At 37.0% G+C, this 21,206-nt stretch overlaps 1 protein-coding gene across 6 annotated transcripts in view; it reads left to right on the top strand.

Moving 5' to 3' along the window:
- Positions 1 to 20,623, top strand: part of CACNA2D1 (calcium voltage-gated channel auxiliary subunit alpha2delta 1) — a 699,121-nt gene extending 678,498 nt beyond the window's left edge. For 5 of the 6 annotated variants that reach the window (XM_063448181.1, XM_063448183.1, XM_063448182.1 and 2 more), the window contains 3 exons: positions 8,536 to 8,648; positions 9,745 to 9,827; positions 18,066 to 20,623. In XM_063448181.1, the coding sequence (XP_063304251.1) occupies positions 8,536 to 8,648; positions 9,745 to 9,827; positions 18,066 to 18,182 (313 nt within the window). In that variant the 3' untranslated portion in view covers positions 18,183 to 20,623. Of the gene's footprint in view, positions 1 to 8,535; positions 8,649 to 9,744; positions 9,828 to 12,027; positions 12,117 to 18,065 lie in introns of all 6 variants that reach the window. The other variant, XM_063448180.1, reaches the window with a different exon arrangement.
- The last annotated feature ends 583 nt before the right edge of the window (positions 20,624 to 21,206 follow it).

Below are 21,206 nucleotides of genomic sequence, written 5' to 3'. Positions count from 1 at the left end.
TTTTTTTTTATTGATTTTTTTCTTTTTTTATTGCGTCGGTTATTATGGTTTTTTTATTTGGCCTTTTTTGGGGCTGAAAAAAGAAGATTTAGAAGAAAGAAAACATTGAATGGTAGTTTTTTTTTTTTTTTTTTACAGGTACTTAGTTAAAGGTCCCCCCCTCATTATTTTTAGGGTGAGGGGGTAGGTAGGGGGTTCATTTTTTTTTTTTGGGGGGGGTGACTAGGGATTTGGGGACCCCTAGTCACCTGGGGGGGACATTTTTTTAGGGCCCCAACCCGCCGTTCAGGGGTGGGGGCCGGGGGGAGGACATTAGGTCCCCCCCCCTTTTAGTATTTAGGGCCCCCACACCTGAGCGGCGGGTGGGGTCCAGGGGGGAGGACCTTAGGTTCCCCCCCTTTTTAGTATTTAGGGCCCCCACCCACCGCTCAGGGGTGGGGGCCGGGGGGAGGACAGTAGGTCCCCCCCTCATTATTTTTATGGCCCCCACCCACCGCGCAGGGGTGGGGGTGGGGGGGGAGGACAGTATGTCCCCCCCTCAGTATCTTTATGGCCCCCACCCGCCACCCAGGGGTGGGGGCCGGGGGGGGAGGACAGTAGGTCCTCCCCTCCTTATCTTTATGGCCCCCACCCGCTGCCCAGGGGTGGGGGCCGGGGGGAGGACAGTAGGGCCTCCCCCCCATTGTAATTAATGGCCCCCACCCGTCGCACAGGGGTGGGGGCCAATAGGTTTTTTTTTGTGTTTTTTTTTTACAGTGAGCAGCCACTGGCTGCTCACTGCTTACTAGACATGCCCCTACTCGCGGTATAGCAAGTAGGGGCATAATTTACTAATACTAAGTAATCTTTACTTAGTATTAGTAAATGTGTCTGAAATACCAATTTAGGTCTTTCAGCCTTTTAGTAGATAACTCCCTAATACCGTGGGAATTAAGGAGTTATCTACTAAGTGGCTGCAAGATGCAGCCGCGGATCGGAGTTTGCATGCCACAGTCCAGGTGTTAGTCCCCTTGAAACAACTTGTGGGTTTTAAAATTCACCTGCCTATTGAAGTCTATGGCAGTTCGCCCGGTTCGCCCGAAATCACTAAGGGACACCAAACTTCTATACATTATGAGGAATACAGAGGACCTTGACAATAGAGGGCGTATGAACAATATAAGAATAAGGGGATTACCAGAATCACAAGGAATTCCTGTAGACCTACAGCTTATCCTGCAATCTCTATTCAACAAAATCTTACAGAGACCTGAAGATACACCTATTCTACTAGACAGAGCCCACAGGGCGCTGAGGCCTAAAAGCATACCGCATGACTCCCCCAGAGATGTGATATGCAGGGTACATTACTACTCTGAAAAGGAAGCCATTATGAGACATGCCAGAGACACTGTGGAAATAATTTACAACAACACGAAAATACTGCTCCTCCCAGATCTAGCATGGCTAACTTTGAAGGGGAGAAGAACCCTAAGGCCACTTACACAGGCCTTGCAACAGGCCAATATCAAATATCGATGGGGCTGTCCTTTTTCGCTGACAGCCTCCCATCAAGGAGTCCAAGCCACACTGACTTCGGCGATGGAAACAGAGGCTTTCACACAGCACCTGGGTATACCCAATGTAGATATTCAGGACTGGTACGACCTATCAGAACCCGACCCAACTCAACCTCAGCCTCAAAGAACAAAAGGCCAAGCAACAGACCCGAGAAGAAGACCGACATGGAAGACCCCACCTGCTTCTCCTTTTCTGAGACCCAGGAGACCACCAATGACCCCGAGGAAGATAAATTAAGTGCAGAAGAAATTACTCTTAACAGTAGCACACTGACCACAGTGTTTATATGCATTCTCGGTACCGGACTATCACTACCGCATTCACTTATCTCAAGGGCTCTGGAAGTGGTAACTATAAGCAGTAGACAAAAGTTCTATGTAACTGCAGATAGGATGGTATCAATGTTTAGTGAATATTAATGTAACTGAATGTTTATAATATTATGCTCTGTAATGTCGCACCAAGAAAGCATATCTTAGGTCCAAGAGATGATTAACCCGCAATACCATGCGATACAAATCTGACACAGCTGAATTCAATGATAATATAACATAGTATTTGTCCAGTTTGCCAACACAAAGTGTCACTTCTCCGCCTAAGGGGAAGCTGCCTAAATGCAGAGTTTTTACAGCTGACCCGCTCCTGAATTAAACTTACTATGAACTTCATACTTAGATTCTTAGTGTCCACGGTCCCACCGGACACAAAATAGGACCAGGAAGGGTCCTGAGTGGTAACTAAATAACAGATAAATTCCTCTGCGTCAGTAAATTCATCACTCCTGAGCCAGTACATAATTACTGGGTACACTCAGGGAGCAGTACCTTCTCCTTTTTAGGGGTCTTGAACACCTTTCAATAACTATAAATCTATATAGCGACATTGTTCAAACCCCTAAGATTCCACGAGGAAGTTTTGCCTCCCACTGGGACTACCCCTCGTAGGATGCCAAGTTCGATACATACTTAAGTTAGAATTGTAAATAGTTATCTTTCTTACAGTATTATTTTTTTTTAAACTCCTGTGCTTTAATAGATCACCTAATACGTCCTCGAACATACTAGTTCCCACAACATGGTAACCTCCTACCCACGTACGCACCACATACTCATAGCGCTAGATACAATCGCCACTACCCTACATTCAACGAAGCGCCTAGATTAGACGTTATCTGGAACATGGGCTCATTGAGATTATGCTCCCTAAATGTCAGAGGGCTTAATACTCCAGAAAAAAGAAAAATGGTATTAACAGACCTAGTGAAAAATAAAGTAGACATAGCGTTTCTCAAAGAAACTCATCTAAGAGGCCCAGGGGCCCCACAACTTAAACACCTGAAATTCCAGCAAGTTTACTATAACAATTATAATAAGAGCAAATCCAGGGGTGTGGCAATAATGATAGGGTTGAATGAACCTTTCACTTACTCTTCACACATCTCAGACGAATCAGGCAGATTTATCATCCTACAAGGAACCGTGGGAACACAACCAATTACTCTAGTGTCAATATACCTCCCCAATAAACACCAATGCGGGGCGCTCAGAAAAATCTTGAACAAAATTAAACAACATACTAATGGCTTACTTATCATGGGGGGTGACTTTAATATCTCGCTAGATGCCAAAAAATATAGCACATCCCTTAGCAGCACACATCTCACAGCCACAAGAATACAAATGCAACACATCATCCGCACACATCAATTAGCAGACTGCTGGAGGATATATCATCCAACGACAAAAGACTACACACACTACTCAGCCCCGAACAAATCCTATTCCAGGATAGATTACTTCTTGATTTCCCACAGAGACTTAGGCTTAGTAACAGATACCTCCATAGGCCCAATGACTTGGTCAGACCACTCACCTATATACCTCACATTAAATGTCCCCTCCCTCCCCCGCCCCAAGGGTTTTTGGAAACTCAACCCCAACCTACTCCAAACGATTTAAAGTTAAAGTTAAACAGTTAAAGACTCGATACATAACACAATCAGGCTTTACTTCCAAGAAAATAAAACCCATAATACCTCCGCTTTTATACAATGGGAAGCGCATAAAGCAGTAATAAGAGGAGAACTAATAAAATGGGGAGCACACATCAAACGGGAAAAAAACAAACAGATTGACGAACTCCACGAAAAAATTGAACAACTAGAGGAGTCACATAAACTTAACATGACCGATGCGATCTACTGCAAACTAATTGCCCTTAGGACAGAACTCAAACTGCTATTACAAGATAAGGTACGGAAAGCCATCCTCTGGACGAAACATTTGTATTATGCACAGGGAAATAGATGCGGCAAATTGCTCGCACAAGCTCTAAAACAAAAACAAACACTCACTTACATTCCCAATATCAAACGCTCGGACGAGTCGTTTGCGTATACCACAGAAGAAATAGCCGATACATTCCATGCATATTACACCTCACTAAACAACTTAAAGGAGGAGGGATCTAACAACTCTTCCCTCGATGGCGACGAGATCATTAGAAGAGCCCTTTACATTAGACGAACTTAGACTAGCCTTGAAACAGATCCCACATAACAAAAGCCCGGGACCTGATGGGTTCTCAGCCTCATATTATAAGATGTTCCAATCAGAGCTTAATCCACACCTGCTAGAAGCGATAAACTCTATTCCACACCACAACCATATCCCGAGACAGGCATTAGAGGCGACAATCACTCTTTTACCCAAACCAGGAAAGGATTTGGAGAAATGCGCCAGTTATAGGCCAATTTCCCTTATTAATGTGGATATTAAGATTTTTACTAAGATGCTGACTTCTAGACTTAAACCATTTCTCCAAGATCTGATCCACCCAGACCAAGCAGGCTTTGTCCCTGTTAGGTAAGCAAAGGATAACACATCCAAAATTATAAATTCAATTCATTGCTCTTCAAATACCCAAGCTCCAACACTACTCCTGGCAATTGATGCGGAAAAGACTTTTGACAGGGTGGACTGGGCCTTTCTCATAACCACACTTGAGACGATGGGTTTCGGTAAGAGATGGATCCAATGAATAAGAGCCATCTATTTTCTTCCCACAGCCATTCACGATAAGTAACGGCACTAGACAGGGTTGCCCGTTATCTCCCCTATTGTTTATATTGTCTCTTGAGCCCCTTCTACAAGCCGTACGCCGGCACCCGACATACGAGGCATCAGGGTCCACCAACATGAGTACAAAGTATCGGCCTTCGACGATGATTTACTCTTCACTATTGAAAATCCGCTACATAGTCTACCCTACCTGACAACAGTCTTAGATGAGTATAGTAAAATCTCTAACTTCAAAATCAATATTGACAAATGCGAAATTCTGAACATCAACTTATCCCCGGGGCAAATACATAGAATAAAAAGCAAATACCCGTTCCAATGGGCACCCCACACCATCAAATATCTCGGGATAAAAATAACCAATACACACAAAACTCTATATAAAGAAAATTTCCTTGAATTACTAACATCTATCAAAAAGGACCTAGATAGATGGGATATCCATTAAATCCATAAATGTTCTTCCTCGTATTTTATATTTACTGAACACTATCCCTACACACATCCCGACTGCCTTTTTTCGCTCAATCCAGTCAATGCTCACAACATTTATATGGGCGAAAAAAGTCCACGAATAGCTCTCAATTTACTAACTAAACCAAAGGAGAAAGGGGGATTGGGTTGCCCCCATATCCAGAATTATCATAAGGCAATACACCTAGGGAGGATTCTAGAGTGGTCAAAAGAGGATGGCACTAAGGCTTGGGTCCAAATTGAACAATCACAAATATTAACGCCTCTTAAATATCTCCCTTGGACCATATACGCAGGCAAGGGGGAACATACCAAGGGAACTACCCACTATAGGAGCCACTCTTGAAATGTGGTCAAAAATAAACCCACTAGGTAACTTCACACCAACGCCATCTCCACTATACCCGATCTCTCACAACCCCAGATTTCCACCAGGTAGGGATACAGTAAACATGAGCAAGATCATACAAAAAGAGAAGTCCTGCGCTTAGTCCCATCACTGCTGGGACAGCAGCAAGGACTACAATACACATCAGCCCCAATATATAGTAAAAACCAAAGAAAAGAAAATGTTATCTGCGCTTTCTCCTTAATCCCTATGTATATTTAGACAAATGGAGGTCATTTAGTTGCTCCAATGGCCATTGGAGGGAATGCCCGCCTGCCAACGTCAAGGCAGACCCCCCTAAGCGGGTCCTAACACTGACCCTTCAGCCTGCTTCCTTGAGCTTCTGGCAAAGATATCTCTAATGAGACAGAAAGGGGTATTTTTTATATACACCCCTATACTTATTAACCCTTAATAGGGAACACATGGGATGGGCAGCAGCATTGTAACCAGGCTGTGTGATACAAAGTAAATACAAATACAAAAATTGAAGTCCTGCGCTTAGTCCCATCACTGCTGGGCCAGCAGCAAGGACTACAATACACATCAGCCCCAATATATAGTAAAAACCAAAGAAAAGAAAATGTTACCTGTGCTTTCTCCTTAATCCCTATGTATATTTAGACAAATGGAGGTCATTTAGTTGCTCCAATGGCCATTGGAGGGAATGCCCGCCTGCCAACGTCAAGGCAGACCCCCCTAAGCGGGTCCTAACACTGACCCTTCAGCCTGCTTCCTTGAGCTTCTGGCAAAGATATCTCTAATGAGACAGAAAGGGGTATTTTTTATATACACCCCTATACTTATTAACCCTTAATAGGGAACACATGGGATGGGCAGCAGCATTGTAACCAGGCTGTGTGATACAAAGTAAATACAAATACAAAAATTGAAGTCCTGCGCTTAGTCCCATCACTGCTGGGCCAGCAGCAAGGACTACAATACACATCAGCCCCAATATATAGTAAAAACCAAAGAAAAGAAAATGTTACCTGTGCTTTCTCCTTAATCCCTATGTATATTTAGACAAATGGAGGTCATTTAGTTGCTCCAATGGCCATTGGAGGGAATGCCCGCCTGCCAACGTCAAGGCAGACCCCCCTAAGCGGGTCCTAACACTGACCCTTCAGCCTGCTTCCTTGAGCTTCTGGCAAAGATATCTCTAATGAGACAGAAAGGGGTATTTTTTATATACACCCCTATACTTATTAACCCTTAATAGGGAACACATGGGATGGGCAGCAGCATTGTAACCAGGCTGTGTGATACAAAGTAAATACAAATACAAAAAGAGATGGCCATTGGAGCAACTAAATGAGCAAGATCATACCTAAATCTAAGAACAGAATCGTAACAATAAAGGACTTAGTTACCAAGGAGGGACTTTTACCCCTGACAGATCTCACGGGCACAAATCACCCAACACTGATTCAAACTTTCCAATACCATCAGCTGAAACATAATACATAAATTCCTGAATAAAGAGGAACTTTTAAGCTGGAAGCCTAGAGACGAAACTCAATTTGAAAAGCTTTGCGCTATCCCGCCAAAAACCAAAATAGTATCTAAGTGTTATCAATTGATACAAGAGTGTACAAACAGCACCCTCCCCTGCTATACTATAAAAAACAACAATGGTTCTCAACCTCAATAGAAGAGAAACAATGGCCCATAATCTTCATCAAAATGATGAAGTCACATTCTAGTATAATATTACAAGAACCAAACTTTAAATTTCTTTCCCAATGGTATATCACTCCCGTAGATGCCAACAAATATAGCACTAATAATTCACCGCTATGTTGGAGATGTTTGCAAGAACAAGGCACCTACCAACACATGTGGTGGTCCTGCGGCAGAGTAGCAGGGTTCTGGAAAGAAGTGGCGAAGATCACGGGAATAATCAGTGACACACCCATTCCAGTTACACCCAAATCACTCCTTTTTTACTGCATCCCTGTATCTTTGCACAAGTTCCGAAATACCCTAATGCTTTACCTTCTTACCGCAGCTAAATTAGTAATAACAGGGCTCTGGAAAAATATTAAACGACTATCAAGGAGAGAATGGTTCATGAGGATAGATGGTATTCATAGAATGGAAGAATTAAGGATGTCTACTCTGGGTAAAGCACAGTTATGTAAAACATTGTGGGAACCTTGAGACACATACCTTTTAAATCATAACTTTTAAACCATATCTAAAGTGTTAGTATTAATACGCATTAGTGAGAGGAACAAACAATCACACGAGCACACTCACTTAAACACAGAAGGGATACTGACAAGACGACAACCGTTTATAGCGACACAATCACACAATGTTTTATTACATGTATGACGTTATGTAATGCTAACTTGTACTTTATATGAAAGATTTCAACCTCATCGAATGGAATCATTAGACTACTGTTAACTTCAACTTTGTAAAATCTTTGTTCAATACAATGTTTATCTCATTATGTACCAATTGTTTACGACATGTAACACTTCTTTTGAAAATGCAAAATAAAAATAAAATAAATAAAAAAAATATATAAAATACAACATTATTTGATCCAGAATGAATAAATATTTTTTGTTTTTCACTCTACATTGTGATGCCTGTAGACTTCTATTCCTAGCAACTTTTGATTAGTCATTTATGGGAAGTAGGATGGTTAGAATGGGGCTACCCAGTAGATGCATGCAGATACAGAGTCAGCAAGTATACATTTGCAACACTAATGTCAAAATACCCTAAGTGGAGCTACATATAGTTTTATCAAACAAACGATCATGTATCTACAGATAACTTTTACTATTAACCTATTTTTTGTGTGTAATGCTACAGATTTGTTATTCCACCATCTGTAGTTTGTTGATGTCTCAGATTTACGGGTCAACTCTATCTCTCATCATTCTGAGTTTAATAGCTTCTACATGTCACCTGATATCATAAAATTGTGTTCTAAGCTCTTTGAGTCTATGTTGTGAAAGCGTGCTGAGCTAATTTAATTATTGTCTGATTTATATTTTTTTTGTTTTCTTTCAGAATTTACCATGTTGAAAAGCTTTTGAACACCAATTTATTATTTATAATTGTTGACAGTAAAGCATCGTGTGAGGCTTGTACTAAACCACCTCTAATACAAGCAGAGCAGCGTTGTATCCATTTTATTATGTCTTTTTTATTCATATGGAAAGCATGTGACAGAATTTATTTTGTTATCAAATGTTTTAATAAAACCTACATAGAAGTATAAAAAGGAGGAGAGCATATTGAACTACAAAGAAACACAGCTTGTATTGCTTTGATTATACTCTATATAATTAGATAGTTAGTAGGACATTTCATAATGGGGCAATACAGCTCTCCTGTTAATGTTATGATATTTACATATAAAAGTAAAATTACCCATCCCTGACACTGATGAGATATACAGTATCTCACAAAAGTAAGTACACCCCTCACATTTTTGTAAATATTTTATTATATATTTTCCTGTGACAACACTGAAGTAATGACACTCTGCTACAATGTAAGGTAGTAAGTGTACAGCCTGTATAACAGTGTAAATGTGCTGTCCCCTCAAAATAACTCAACACAACACACAGCCATTAATGTCTAAACCATTGGCAACAAAAGTGAGTACACCCCTAAGTAAAAATGTTCAAATTGGGCCCAAAGTGTCAATATTTTGTGTGGCCACCATTATTTTCCAGCACGGCCTTAACCCTCATGGGCATGGAGTTCACCAGCGCTTAACAGGTTGCCACTGGAGTCCTCTTCCACTCCTCCATGATGACATCACCATGATGAAAACTTTGACTTGAATTTATACTGTTGACTAAATTGGAAACTGTGTGATTTATGTTTTTAGCTATGCGTACATACCTGAGCATAAGAAATCATATTTACGGACTCTCTAAATAGGCTGATGTTTAGCTAATACCTAATAAATTGCTAATATAATAGTTAATAGCTGATATCTTTAATATTTCATATTAAATTAAATAATTATTGTAAATCATACAAATGTTTTCATAGGGTGGGATAAAAATATCTTAATTTTCTGAGTTTATGTTAAAATCTATGATCTTTTATTAACTTTTTGTAGAACATGGACACCGATGATGAGGCATTATGTCTATTGCCAGATATCATTCTAGATTTAATTATCCAAAATAAATTTCTGTGTGTTCACATTTTTTTAATAGCTCAAAGTATTTAAAATAAATTATCCCTAACTGTCACTTTAAGCTAACGGACCAGACCCATGCCTGCTTGCTCAGATGCCAAGATACAGAAAGGGGCCAGATGTCTGCTTTGACCAAGATATTATGGTAAGTTTTTGAGTCAATGGATTCCTCAAGTCAAGCCATCCTTAACTGTAACAGTAAATGGAATAGAGATGCACAGTATTACAGCAAAAATATTTTTATGATGCAGATAGATTACATAAATAATATTCTAAGGCTTTAAAGGTGCACTGTAGCATAAGGAAAAGTATCTGTACTCCTAATGCTACAGTCCATTATAATTTCCCCAAACACAAAAATAAAAAACAAAAATAATAAAATAAACAAATTCGCTTGGCGCTTCAGTAACCTCCTCCTTGGATTTCAACGCCTCTAGGATGATAGATCTATCCAATGCTTCTCGAATCCCTCGCCGCAATGTGCCTATGATTCCTCCATAGAGAATAATTGAATACAATGATTTTCTATGACTGAAAATGAGAGCATTGTGTATTCATCTGTGACATCACATAGTGTTACGGTATGATATTCAGGAAGTAAGATTCCCAGCTCTCATACCCAGAGGGCTTGGAGGCGTGGCTTGAAGCCGTAATCCCAAACCTTCTAATTAGTTTAATTTTAAGTTTCAGGGGGGCAGGGTTGCAGGCACTATAACAACTTCAATAAAATTAAGTTGTTAAAGTGCTTAAAGTGACCCTTTCATATCATCTAATTTAAATTTTATTGTTTCCTAATTGTATTCTTGTTCTATGTACTTTGTTTTGCTAATATTTGCACATTTTTACCTGCAGTAAATATTCAACAATCAGTAGGGTCATGCTGAATGAATGTTTCACACATCTCTGTCACCAGCTGCATGCCCTATACTAATTTCAGTTTTTTGTTTATTTAAATTGTGTTCCGAGGCCAACATAAATTTAAAGGTTAATGAATGAGCCTTTCCTGGAAATTTTCTTCCACACAACAATGACTTCCTATTACAAGCATCATAGCATTGTTATTCGGAAATGCTATAATCAGGGTGGATTTTAGTACTCAATTTGCCATGTAAATAACACAATCAAACATAAAACCCCCTGACATTGGATTATGTGTTTGTGCAGATTAGATTCTCAGTGTAGCCATATCTTCCATTGGTGATGCAGGCTACAGTAGGAACTAGTAGCTGTAGTAGTAAGTGCTATCAGAGATGTCTTGAGTTTCCACTGAATCAAATGGGATGGTAACTACATGTGTTCACATGGGAAATCATGCATACGGGCAAATGTGACACAATACATGTTTACAAACAGAGTCAACAGTCACAATTTGTTTAGAAAAGTACAAGTCTTGACATAAAGCTTAGATGTTATCTTGTTTGTGTTATTTCAGTTAGACATGTGCAATTAGTTTTGTTCCGAATGTAAATTCGAACAAATTTTGGTAATTCGGACATTCGGATGCTTCCGAATTGCTGAATTTCCAAAGTGCCGAAGTGCTTTGTATTTCTGAAAAGTGGCAAAACAAGAGAGGGAGGGAAAACTATGTGAATGATAACAGGAATCTAGACCAATAAGCTAATTCCTGGCACTGGGAGCCCTATAGATGTGTAAGTGGTTGTGGTGGCAGTCCAGGCATCTAACCCTGCCCCTAACCCTAACCCTACCTCTACCCCTATCCCTAACTCTATATGTGTAAGTGGTTGAGTTGGTATGGGGTAGGGATAGGGGTAGGGATAGGGTTAGGGGTTAGGAAGCCCTACAGATGTGTAAGTGGTTCTGGTGGTAAGAGAGGGATGCTTAGGAATGTCCGAATTGATGAAGTCCCAAATTTGCCGAAGTCCCAAATTTCCGAAGTGCAGAAGTGCAGAAGTCCTGAATTGACGAAGTCCCAAATTTCAGAAGTGCTGAATATTTTTTACTTACCCAAATTTCCGAATTGAATTTTTTGCCCATGCACATCCCTAATTTCAGTATACATTACTTATTGAAAAGGCTCAAAATAAAATTCAAATGCACACATTTTAAAATATATTTGGTATTTTCTATATATTGTTGTGTGAAAGTAGAATTTTCCCACTGCATTAGCATGGTGTTCTAATCAATGGTGAAACATTTCTGTTCTGGTGAAAGTGGAATTCTTTGCTTTTGTTTCTTTTGGTTGTGATGTAACTTTCTTGTCCTCTTTTCATGAATTCACTTGAACTCTTCTAATTGCTCACCAACTGCATGAAATCTCATCTTGTGTGTTTCTGTTTGTGTTTCCTTTCTTTTCTTCTACTTGCTACTTTGCCTGTAATAAATAGGATGAGCCTTTATGCACAACGAGTCGTGCCTCAACCATGATGTCAGCTCCTATCTTCATTTTACTGCAAGTATTCATATGGTGTTGAGGGTCAGTTCTTTCTTTTCTTTTTCTTTTCTTTTTTCTTTCACTTAGTAGGGAAGAAGTTACATTAAATATCTACTTTAGAATAGCAGTTTCTATGTGTATTTGTGTAGAGCGCATGTCCCTGAGGACACCATATTCAGAGATTTGATATTCCCTGTTGTGAGTCATGTTTCATAGTAAAAAAGAAATACGGGGTTAGCGCTAAAACCAGGGCAAGGCAGCAACTTAAAAGGGAATCCCTCAAAACCCTTAAAACACAATGAAATAAAAATAGAAAATAAAAGCTGCGCCAGTAGAAGGGTATAAACAATAAAAATAGTCCAAAATAGGGGTAAAATATCAAGTAAAGTCTTAGCTTAATAGATCTTCTTTAGACAGATGGTCTGTATAATGTTGGATGGAGAACGGTATCCTTGTTATCCTTCCTCAGGTGAGTCCAATATCATGAAAGATAAAACAAATGACCAAAAATAGTGTGATAAATTCACTAAAGTGAGAAAAATATAAAAGAGTAGTAAAGCACTCACATTTGGTAGAGCTATAGCTAGCTCTAGTATGGATCGCGTACAGCGGTTTAGATCCCCGCTTGTAGGATATACTGCAGCTTTGTCTTTTTCTTCAACGGAGAAGTGTCACTCAAAGAAAATAAAAACACAACCAATAGTGTTCTCTGTGATAAAATAATATGGAAATAAAACAAATAAAATAGTACTCACAAGGATGGAGCAGGCTTACTGCTCCTTGATGATAGCGTAGGTGGAATAATCCCCACCAAGGATTGCTTGGAGTTCCGAAGTAAAAAATGCCAGGTAAAAAGTAAATAAAATGTGTATAAAGATTAATGGCACAAACGTAAAAAGTGACCAAAAAATCTTTAATATATAAAATACACAATTTAAAAGTCCATAAACGCGTTTCGCCTACAATGGCTTTATCAATATGGAATAAAAACTTTTATTCCATATTGATAAAGCCATTGTAGGCGAAACGCGTTTATGGACTTTTAAATTGTGTATTTTATATATTAAAGATTTTTTGGTCACTTTTTACGTTTGTGCCATTAATCTTTATACACATTTTATTTACTTTTTACCTGGCATTTTTTACTTCGGAACTCCAAGCAATCCTTGGTGGGGATTATTCCACCTACGCTATCATCAAGGAGCAGTAAGCCTGCTCCATCCTTGTGAGTACTATTTTATTTGTTTTATTTCCATATTATTTTATCACAGAGAACACTATTGGTTGTGTTTTTATTTTCTTTGAGTGACACTTCTCCGTTGAAGAAAAAGACAAAGCTGCAGTATATCCTACAAGCGGGGATCTAAACCGCTGTACGCGATCCATACTAGAGCTAGCTATAGCTCTACCAAATGTGAGTGCTTTACTACTCTTTTATATTTTTCTCACTTTAGTGAATTTATCACACTATTTTTGGTCATTTGTTTTATCTTTCATGATATTGGACTCACCTGAGGAAGGATAACAAGGATACCGTTCTCCATCCAACATTATACAGACCATCTGTCTAAAGAAGATCTATTAAGCTAAGACTTTACTTGATATTTTACCCCTATTTTGGACTATTTTTATTGTTTATACCCTTCTACTGGCGCAGCTTTTATTTTCTATTTTTATTTCATGTTTCATAGTACCTGGTTTGCTAGCTCAATGTCTGTGATGAGGTTGTGAATTTTTGTATCGAATTATGCTGTGGTTCGTGGCTCTTCTTACTCAGTATACTCAGTTCATTGATTCTGTCATTTATATTCTGTAATTTGACATAGGTATATTTGGGCTTGGTGCTAATAATTACAAAAAGATGACAAGAAATTAGATGGTTTTATACTATAGTGGTTACACTTGTACAAAAAAAAATGCAGAGACTTATAGTATAAAATGGAATTATCTATTACCATCACTATTGATGGAATGGTGTTCCTAAAAAGTGTGTTATAGCAATACAGAAATGAAATACAAAGTAAAGTATATACAAGGTACACATGTATACACAAGGTTACTCCAAGTTAGGAAATCAAACAAAACACGGGAGCATTTTGGCTTATAAAGGACAATTTCGGCTAGGATAAAGGCCTCTTTTTTTGTCCAAGTGATCCGATTCTAACATTTTCTCCATGATACAGAAGAATATGATATGGATCACTGTCTGATTTTTAGTAATGAAAGCTAAATGGTTGTGTGCTGCTTGATCATAACAGGTGATCGGGTGAACACTCAATGGCTAGGTCACCTTCCACTTCTGATGTTGCATTGATTAGTTTCCAACTAAAGATATTAACACCTTTCACTGTGGGTTGATCCTTTATAGATTAAGCACTGAATAATCTACCTGTATATATTGTAGATGTGTCAATTCTCATTTAAAGGAGCACTATATGGTCAGGAACACAAACATGTATTCCTGACCCTATAGGGTTAAAACCACCATCTCGCCACCCTGGTCCCCTCATGCCTCCCTAAATATAGTAAATTTGCTTGTATTCAAGCCTGAAGCTGCTGGTTTTGTCACGGTTTCCTTTTGACCTGCCCACTGCCTGTTGACATCATCAGAAGTGATAGCCTGATCCAATCACAATGCTTCCCCATAGGATTGGATGAGATTGACAGAGGCAGATCAGGGGCAGAGCCAGCACAATTCAAACACAGTCCTGACCAATCAGCATCTCCTCATAGTTCAGTGTATGCATGCAGAGGGAGGAGACACTGAATGTTTGGATGCATTTTAGGCAACCATGACCCAGGAAGGATCTCGAAACAGCCATCAGGAGAGTGGCCAGTGAAGTATACACTAGGCTATAATGTAAACACTGCATTTTCTCTGAAAATACAGTGTTTACAGCAAAAAGCCTGAAGGTAATGATTCTACTCACCAGAACAAATCCAATAAGCTGTACTTGTTTTGGTGACTATAGTGTCCCTTTAACTCCAGCATAAACTCTAATCTGGTATTTGCAACTGGATCTCTAAAGCTGTCATTACAATGACCACTTGTGTAAGTGGATATATCTGAAAGCATACCAACCAAGAACAAATAGTGACTGTAAAGTTTTATAATGATAATTTAAACTTTAAATAAGTTAACAAGCATTGTATGTGCAGTACATTAAGCACTTGGATAGACCATTTATGTTTGTGGTGAATTAGCCCCTTCACTATCTAGAACTTTGTGTTTTAAAAATATTAGCATACTGTTCATTTAAAACAAATGATGCATAGCTATTATCCACATATATAACAAAACAGTAATTTTGTGTAGATATTTATTTTTTTAGACAAAATGAAAATTACAAATTAAAATGTACAATATTTTATTTTCCATGTATTGGTTCATCATTGATATAAGTATTGTGAGAATGAAAAGTATTATTATACAGTATCCTATAGTTTGCAATATTTCACACAGAGCCTACAATTGTGGTATAAATGCAAAAATACACTTTTCTCACATACAGTAGGTGTGATAAAAAAAATGTATTAATAAAAATGGTAAAATAGCCTTATTATAGGTAATTGTAAGTACCCTGAATATATTACTAGCAGTATAGTTTACTGAAAATGGCACAGAATTAAAAAAAAATATCTGCATTTAGCATAATGTCCACATAAAGTAAATACATTTAAATAACATATTTCTAAAAAAAATATTTTTTATTTTAATCTTTTCAAATCATTAAAATACTAACATTGAAATGGTAGAACTCATTCACTCCACCCCTTCCTGACTGTAAAATGGGTATCACCTATCAAAACGTCCTTTATTTTTTTAAATTGTGAGTGTGGCTGTTATTTTCAGCGCAGTTACTAGCATTAAATGAGTGACTTATGGCTACTGACAAAGATAATAATTCCTCTACAACATGAATCTCAAACTCTGGTCCCCCAGATGTCCTTAACCTATAATGCCCATGATCTTTAAATTAAATAGATGGCTTAAGAATAAAGTATAATTGTAGTTCAGCAAAATCACCAGGGGTGGGGCACAGTTTGAGATGCAATCTGTACAAGTTGGTAATCATTCTTTGAGTATAAATGAGGGGGAGCAAGTTTTTATGTTTTATTTTCTACAAAGTACACAAACGTTTCAAAAAGTCTAACATTGGCAAACAAGCAATCTGAGATATATAATTATCTTATCAAAACCATTATATTTAAATATGATTTATGATCAATAAAATTCATAATTGATTTATGTATTTATAAACCACTAGATGGAGACATGGAATAGATTACTTAATTCATAATCAATTTTTCTATATTTAGTTGCTCTAATATTGAATTGGATTAAACCATTTGGAGTAAACTAATAAAGATTTTTGAATAATAAAAACATAAATAAATCATATCTTTTACTTGCTGTCAAAAAACTGGGGTTTGTCAAAATAAGTTCTGACAATTTGCATGTTTACATGATGAGTAAAAATGTTATGACAAATTTGATTTAAAAGTATTGTAAATCCTATGAAATTGTATCCCATTAAATATTGTACTATAAATATCTAAACTAAATAAAAATTGCTGTCCAAATAGCATAAATAATAACCAAGAATAACACAGGGATAATAGCACAGGGATATACAAGTATATAATTTAGTTATTAACTGACTCTAGTCTTGAATTAAAACAAAATCAGTTTTCAGTTTGTTGTAATAATCAACATTTTGAAACCTTCCAGTATAGTTTTTTATCAGGCTAATTGAGTACAGATCACAAAATTCTTATTCAAGGCAGATGACAGACTTTTGATATTAATATTGCAACCAAAAATAATTAAAATATATTTATTTAATCTTTGTTCTATGTTGTTAATGAAAACATAATGGTATAGTGAACAAATTAAGTTGTAGCCTACTAGCCCATTTGGAGATGTACTTGCGTGTCCCTTGCTCTAAATAAGGAATGTCTGTGTATATTTCCTTATTTCATTTGCTATATATGCTGTCTTTATTTTATTTACTTTATGTTTGCTACATTTTACATAGTTACATAGGCTGAAAAGAGACATGCGTCCATCAAGTTCAGCTATTCTCACATTTGCTTTTGTTGTTGATCCAAAAGAAAGCAAAAAACACAGTTTTGGGGGCAAAACCTATTGACCTCAGAATGGCAGTTAAATCTCTCTTTGGATCAAGAAGCTGTTACCCCACATATTAAAAATTTTACCCTGAATATTATGTTTTACAAGTATTAGTCCAGTTACTATGTAAACATCTATATACATTCTGATAAAACTGCCTCTTCAAGCAGAAGATCCACATCATTATTGTTGTTACTGTAAAAATTCCTTACTTTCGCCTTACACTAAATCTCCTTTCTTCCAGTCTAAAGTGTTAACTTGTGTCCTATATATTGTGCTGTTTATAAATAGGTTTTCAGACAATGGTTTCTATTGACTCAGAATATATTTGAATAATGCTATTATTTCCCCTCTGAGGTGGAGATATGTTTGTTGTGTGAATGGAATAAGAATTTGGAAGCCTCATTTTGATGAATATTTACTCATGTCAATAAAAACATCTAGCTCAAGACCATGTAAGGTTACAGAAAATAAATGTGTAATTCACAGATTGCTTCTAAAGGACCCTGATTGATTACATAAAGTGCATCCTCGGTTCGTTTGGCAGTCAGTGGCTTGGTTCAACGGAGAGGAAACTGATGTTTAAATCTAAATATTAACCAATTACACATACAATACAGATTTGTACACTGATATTACTAAATATTTGCTCTTGTTGATTTTTATAAGATTATATTTTAAAATGATATTTAGTTAATTATATATTAAATGTTGTTTTTTGTTTAGACTAAGTATAAAAATGTCATCCTACCAAAGAAAGCAAACATATTTTGGAGGAAGTGACCTAACTCATATTGATTCTGTCGTTTGAAAGGAATACTTAAACTAAATCCACTTATATTTCTTTTTATGTGCAGGAAGATGATAGTGACTGTGGTGGGGTCTCTGGACTGGCTCCTTCACTTTGGTCCATGATAGGCATCCAATTTGTTCTGCTTTGGCTGCTATCTGGTAGCAAGCATTGTCCATTATGACCCTGAAAATTAAAACCCTTGTATCAATGTCGACATCCTGCCAAAAGATAAGCCCTGGAATTACCTTAAATATGGTCACTTTATTCAGACTGAAGAATGGATGTGCCCATACAGAAACTAAAAATATGTGAAAATGTATGAAGACACCAACAAAGGCTGCATGTTGGAGTTTCAATTTCTCAATGGCAACTTATGTGAATGCTGCGTCATCTATGACTTTAGAACTGAAATCTACAGTAATTGTGCTTTATTGAACACTCCACGATGATCTCTTTGTTGCATCGTCAATGACTTTATGTAAAAGGGCTCCCTTTAATATGGCTTCTGTACAACATGATTTGTATCAATTAATTTGAATTCAGGTTTGTTGCACTTCTAGCCCTTCATGCGTCCACTTGTGTAAACCAATAATTTTATTATTGTGCACTGTGTTTAAAACACTACTACTGCTTTCAAAATATTATTATATGTAAAAAGTGAAAATTGATCATGTTTTAGTCAAGCAAAAATATTAGTTGGTCTAAACTGTTCATATAAACTGAAATGCCTTATCTATTGGATGGCTCGTTTGCCAAATATGGTGCAAAATACAACCTGGTATCTAATGGAATTTCTGTTTTCTTAGAATCGTAAGTGATTTGCCATGCATAGGACATGCAATTTGCGAGATACAAGGGGTACTTTAAGTAAAAACCAGGTGATTTAAGACTTTCTGAATGCAGTGTGAGCCCTGTTTTAACAACATTGCTTTTGTAAGTGTGCTCTGGAAAATTAATGCTAACCAAATGCTTCTGAATCATCAGAAATGTATAAGAACAAAATCATGTTTTTGGTTAGGGTACATTGATTACCAATGGTATTTAGCATGTTGATGCTGCTGCTACTTCAATGATTAGATTTTTTTTTTATTTGCTCTTTCTTTTGACGGTAGGCTATAGTCTTGTTACAGAGTGACTGTTTTGTTGTGTGACAAATTAAGCTTTGCAATGTGATACAGTTCAGTCTGCTTTGATGAAACTTGCTAGATATACTATTGTGCATTGAAATTGTGTATATGAATGTAAAGAGAGTATCATTCACAGTAAAGGATATCATAGACAATTATTGATCCGTGTTTGAGGATATGGACTATAGTACTCAAAAACAAATTATCTAATCAGATTTCACCTTTAAATATAATATAATGATTCTAATACTGTTCAGCATTTACAGGCTAAAACATCTGACACCCAGTAAGGGTGAATAACATGTTACTTAAAGAAATGGCACTGAAATTATGGGGGTTTGGAGGGTATGTTATACAGTGTGTGTGCATCTATCTATCTATCTATCTATCTAGACATGTCTATAGACATATACATATATATATCTTGGTGTAATTGTACCAGTAAAGTGATACAGATTCAAAACAAGGAAATATATCCAGTAATACCTCTCTTTTTTATTACATTAACAGTATTTTAAAGGAATGAGCTTTTATAAAACCAAGTCAAAAACTATACTAGATACTCCCATATGCTGCTATTATTATATATATCGTTAATACAATGTTAAACACAAATCTGCATACCAGTCAAGCCATAAGACTTGCTTTTCCCACGGAAAATAGATATAACCTTAAAATACTTAACACCCCTCACCATTGACTTTGACCAGGTACATAATATACAGATATTACCTTTTCTGTGAGAAAAGCAAGTCTTATGGCTTGACTGGTGTGCAGATTTTTGTTTAACGTTGTATTAACTATCCACAGACTTCAGGTGGAAGGGGTTTAAATTCGCAATTATTTCCCCACCATAACCTTTTTGGTTTTTGATATATTATTATTCCAAAGGATCCATGCACTCCGGCTGAATCTGTAATTATTTGCCAGGTGCTGCAAATACATAAATACACATGATCTGCATGTTATTTTATGTTTTCTCTTCCCATACTGCATAGACGGTGATTTATCACCAATTTTTCCCCAAATAAAAATTGAATATTATATGGATCACATCTATACATTCTGGGGGCCTTAATCTCAAGCAGACCTGGGGCACACAAGTCTTGTTGTTCCCAAGATTAATGAGGGCTACTCTGTGTTAACTGACAACATTCTATTAGCTGGCCCACCAGACTGTAATCAATGTCTAATGTAATCAGACTGTATCAAAATATAATCTGAGCAGGACACATCCTTCCCTTAACAACTACACAACACTACACTACACTTGCCAAACACTAACCACTATCATACCCATTAACGCCTACACTACTCCACACTATTACTAAGCATTATATAAAATAGCAGCTGTTTGGGGGAGGTTGGGAGGAGGCTAAATACATGTAAAATAACAAAATGTATTTATCTATATTCATATATATGTATATATGAATATGCAGTACTATGTATATTCATATAATGGAATGAAAATATCTGTACTTTAATATCTTTCTTCCCCTCTTTCTTGCTTACTTTCTCTTTCTGTTTTAATTAATCCGAATTAAAACAAAATTGTAAAGACTGAATTTAAATAGTGTTTTCAAAGAAATATATGCCGTATTTACCTCTTACATTATAATGTATTATACAGTTGTCAAAATATAGATCACATTACTTATCAATGTGCTGGTTGTTAAGAGATTACTTTCACATGTTAATGCAATTTGTTTAAATTACAATATCAGCATCAATTGCAAGGAAATAAAATATACTGATTTAGCATTAAAATGTCATAACAATTTATCATTAGTTGTTATTTTCATCTATTGCACAGGTAAAGTCATTGCGACCTGTAAACAACTGCCAGTGTCTTAAAACACACAGGATCTATGTTGACATAGACAAGCTGCTTTGATAACAAGGGTAGACCTTACATTTCCCTAAATTTGAAAGAAACAAAACAAGAATCATGTAATAATTATAGTTTTAAAAATGATGTTCCCCTGACTACAACTATGTCCAGGCATTAGAGATCTAATCTTAAAATACTTAACACCCCTCACCATTGACTTGCACCATATATATAATATACAGAT

The sequence above is a fragment of the Pelobates fuscus genome, chromosome 3, assembly GCF_036172605.1.
Source record: "Pelobates fuscus isolate aPelFus1 chromosome 3, aPelFus1.pri, whole genome shotgun sequence".
Classification (NCBI taxonomy): domain Eukaryota; kingdom Metazoa; phylum Chordata; class Amphibia; order Anura; family Pelobatidae; genus Pelobates; species Pelobates fuscus.
The sequence above is the reverse complement of the archived record's forward strand: the minus strand, read 5'-3'. Positions and strand labels throughout refer to the sequence as shown.